The sequence below is a fragment of the Chlamydomonas reinhardtii genome, chromosome 12, assembly GCF_000002595.2.
Source record: "Chlamydomonas reinhardtii strain CC-503 cw92 mt+ chromosome 12, whole genome shotgun sequence".
In the NCBI taxonomy this organism is placed as follows: domain Eukaryota; kingdom Viridiplantae; phylum Chlorophyta; class Chlorophyceae; order Chlamydomonadales; family Chlamydomonadaceae; genus Chlamydomonas; species Chlamydomonas reinhardtii.
This window is the reverse complement of record NC_057015.1, coordinates 991,904-996,161: the sequence shown is the minus strand read 5'-3', so window position 1 is coordinate 996,161 and position 4,258 is coordinate 991,904. Positions and strand designations below refer to the sequence as shown.

General features: G+C 59.1%; 1 protein-coding gene across 1 annotated transcript in view; it reads left to right on the top strand.

The window, feature by feature from the left end:
* Positions 1-4,258, top strand: part of CHLRE_12g491952v5 (uncharacterized protein) — a 20,770-nt gene continuing 16,512 nt past the window's right edge. Inside the window, exons 1-4 of the mRNA XM_043067928.1 lie at positions 1-76; positions 1,237-1,345; positions 1,510-1,552; positions 3,750-4,247. Coding sequence (XP_042918010.1) covers positions 1,319-1,345; positions 1,510-1,552; positions 3,750-4,247 — 568 coding nt within the window. The 5' untranslated portion in view covers positions 1-76; positions 1,237-1,318. The remainder of the gene's footprint in view (positions 77-1,236; positions 1,346-1,509; positions 1,553-3,749; positions 4,248-4,258) is intronic.

Sequence of the window (4,258 nt, the reverse complement as noted above, 5' to 3'; positions counted from 1 at the left end):
ACCCACCCACCGCAACGCCACACGCGTGAAGCAGAGGCGCAGCGCATCTGCACGCAGGCAGACGACGTTTAGGAGGGTGCGTGGGGAATCGCCACGATTGCCGAAACTTGGGTCATCTGAGGGCCGAAGCCCTGCCTCCCCGCCGCTTCGGCACCCCAGCCAGCATGCCGGGTCAGCGCCCCGAACCCGCACCCTGATCCGCCACCGCACGCCCGGCCCGGATTAACCATAGTTCATTTTGGGATCGGAACCAACGCTCCTCCCCACCCCACTACCCCCGGATGTATGCTCCGTGCCTGGCGGCGTCGGGGTCGTTGCCAGGTAAGTGGGCTTTGTATGTCGTTCCCGCGTTCCTACCGTACCTGTTCTGTGCTGTTGTGCCTGCGCAAGCTAGGTGGCCGAAGCCCCCCACTACTGCGGCGGCATCCCAGCTTGCCGGGTCGTCAGCGCCCTGGATTATTGCCGAGCCCCCCACCTACCCACCCCACTCTGGCCCGGGTTGATTGACGCTAGTTTACTTTGGGACTGGATTGAATGCCGCCCCCGCGCTCTATTGCATTGGGTTCAGTTTAGTTTGGGCTGGTATCTACACCCCGGCCCCCCCCCCCCCGCCCGCGCGCCGCCGGCCGCGGCACAATGAGATACGGCCAGCCAGATGACCGACCCGCCGGCCAGCTCAGCAGCTTGGCGAACCGGGGGCGCCTGCACTAGTTTAGTTGGCCGAAACACGGCAGATTCGCGACCGACCCCCCTCCCCAGATTGGCCGTGGCGGCAAGAACTGTTGTACAGAAGGCCCGCTGGCTGGGCTGCTCGCTGCTGCTGGTCGGGCTGGCGCGACCAGGTCAGTGAGGTTGAGGGCTCCGTCACAGCACATAGAGATGCCTTCAAGCAACATGCACGGAATGAGCAGCATAGCCGCCTGCCGTCCCGCCGTCCGCCCGCCCACCCATCTCGCTCACACGTCAGAAAGTACGGCGAGCTCGATCGATTCACAATCTGAGCAGTTTTTCTCCCACCGCACCTCCAAAGAAACAAGACGATAACCGCAAAGTCAGCCTGTATACTCATACCTCGATACCATAACAGGCTCACATCGTCTGCGTTCGTGCCCTCGGGGACGAGAGGGCCATTGTCCACATTCCCTGGCTCTTTGGCTCTGAGCTCTTCAATGTGCTCTTGTTAACGTCTGACATACCACTGTGTCGAGGTGTGAACCTGCAAATGCCTGCTGGCAGGAGACAGATGTCCCTGCTGTCTAATGGGCGCCGCTGGACCGGCGGCCCCCTTGTTTTTGCTGCTACTGGTAGACTACGGACGATGATATCAGACGCATTGAGTTTGACGGTGAGTGCTGCACACAGCACTATGTTACACCTACCGCCTGGCCATTATGCAGCAGACATTACTGCGTGCGCACCTACCGAGAGAGCCTGCATAAAGCACGCAATAAGTCCGATAACCTCTCTATATCAGCTAAGCCTTGACCTCGCCTGCTGCTGCTGCCGCAGGTTGCATTCCTGTTCCTGCTTTGTGCCGCTGGCTTCGCGCAAGGTGCGGGATGCTGTGCGAGACAATCACGGATAGTCTGCATATAGCACTTGGCGTGACGGGGATACCGGAAACTTCGCGCGCACGAACTCGCTCATCACATTACGCAATGCACGCACAATAATGCTAACTGGTCCGCCGACGGACTGCTCGGCAGCGAGACTAAAGGGGAAAATGCATATGAAGCATGTATCTGGTGGAACCCCACAAGCAGCAAGACTGTGCTTACTTGCAGCAGTCTTGAACGTATGGACATTAGTCAGCAGCAGTTCTCGCCCAAAGCCGACCAGTGGAGCCACTGCTGTCCAATTTACGCACACTTTGACCCCAAATACCTGGGAATGGGAAATGTCCGGCAACGATTCTAACCCACCTTCTTGCTGGCAGAGTGCTAAGTTCACAGTCCAACTTTTCCCAGCCTTCGATAGCTAGAGCCAGCGAGCGTGATGGGTATGTTGTTGTGTTGCCTGTGGTTACAAGGTGATGAGCACGACGTGCATGATATGGGTATGGTCAAGCCGAACTGCGCAGGAACTTCACTCAACATGCTCTATACATACGCCCCAGAATAATGCGGCCCAGGGAAGAATGCGAGGCTCTGCCGGCCAGCAAGCACATACATACCATGTACAGGCACGTCGGATGGTTTGGGCTTTGGACGGTGCGGCGTGCGTGTACGTACGGGCACGCCCTGGGTCAGCCCGGGTTGGCTCGGCCGTGCGTGTTCCCCCAGACGACATACGGCCCGCCAGCGGCCCTGCCATTGTGCGTACTGCTGTGGTTTCTCTGGGGCTGCCAGAATGTACTTGGGCTTGATTGCGTACTCTTGCGACGTGCTACAGTTTTTGATGCACCTCGCAATCCCAGAGCAAATAATCCCCCATCCACACGCATGACCAGCGCGCACGGCCCTCATGCATGCGCACGGCAGCAGGCTGCTGCTATGTTTACATACATTAAATGCATGGCATGTGGGCACCGTACTGCTACGCTTGAATACAACTCTGGAACTGGTGATGACGGCCATTTAGGGTGCTGGGATTATCAGGTAGGCACGCAGCATCGAACTGGTGTGCGATTGTGTGGAAGCCCTCCAGCCGCCGATACCACCCCTCTACAACATTCCCTGATTCCCTGCCATCGAATTTGCCATAATCACCAATCCGGTGTCATTAACCGAGCGTAGCAGTACGGGTATGCAGCCTTACCTGTGCCGGGTAGGTTGCGAGTGCCGGATGGGGTGTCCACCCTACGCAAGGTTGCCAGAGCGGGGGCAGTCCAGCTTACAGATTGCCGAGTCGGAGTCGGGCATGTAAGGTTGCCAGAGCGTGTGTGTGTGTGGGGTGGTGGGGTGGCGGGTGGTGAGGGGGTCGAAGTGCGCAAACCATGGCTGCTCTCCGACCTGCAGCTGTGTTTTCTTATATGGCCGCGCAAATCGAAATTCACACCGATTCGGGCATGGTGCGGGCACGCGTGTCGTGTTTGCACCGGCTTGTCCCCCGGCTTTTGCGGCCTCGCGTATTTCGCAACGTATTTTAACGTTCTGTGCTCGAATCCTAGTACGCTGTATAAATACGCGTATGATGGAGAGAGGGTCGCGTACTAGGCAACCCTGCATCACCATGCACATCCACATCCATGCACTGAGCCAGGACGGGCTGTGCCCTTGACTTACTTTGGGAATGCTTGTTCCTCATATGAGTGCCGTTGCTCGACTCACTCTGGGAAAGCTTGTTCCCGGGCGACGTGGAATTCCACGGGTATATGACCTGCACCTAACCGGGTTTATGTTAGTTGCACTAAGCTACTTGGACTGCTGTTACACGCACATCTTCGTGGAGGGGTTCCCCAATGAGCTTTGTTCGTGAGCACTCGCTCGGACGTATCTTCCGGCACGCCTTCCCACAACGCGCGCGATGATGTAGGGGGAGGCACGTCAGGGCGACTTATATGTTGATACTGAATTACTTGAGTCTGGGATACCACAGCAGTGCAAAAGCAACACGGCGGCTCACATTGCCTCTCGCCCGCGCACGCCCCACCTGCCCGCCTCAGTCGCCCCCCTACCTGCCCCGGCCCCGCCGGCGTGCACCACGTACACATTTACAGGCCTTTAATCTGTACACCTATATATCTACATGTATGACGTTACCCTAACAATGCCCCAACCCTGTGCCCTATTACGTACGTGCGCCTGCAGATCAGCGGATTGCCAGCTTCACCTCGCTGCCTGTGGGCGCGCTCACCGGCTCCTCGCTGTCGGCCCAGGGCATTGAGCTGTCTGCCGGCAGCAACCCCGTCAGCCCGGCCTGGGGAGAGGTGGTGGACTGCGCGGCGGGCTGGAGCTATGGCGGCGGCACCATCATGACCGCCGCCGGCTGCACGCAGGCCCTGCGCTTCCCGTACGACGACTTCAGCGAGTCGTTCCGTCCTGCCTCGCCCCCCAGCATGTTCTGGAGCCTCAGCCTCACGTACCGCACCACGCTGCCATACGTGACCCTGTACCTGTACCCCACCAGCGGCCAGGGCAACGCCAACGCCTGCAAGGTGCGGCTGAACCGCACCGAGCCCATCGCCAGCCCCAGGCCGCCGGCCTTCGTGTACTCTGCGTCCAACAGTGTGACCGTGACGGCGTCCGAGTGCGGCTGGGGCGCTGGGTCCACGTTCTTCAGCTTTTCATTTTACGTGGGCGTGGAGGGTAGCTCAGCC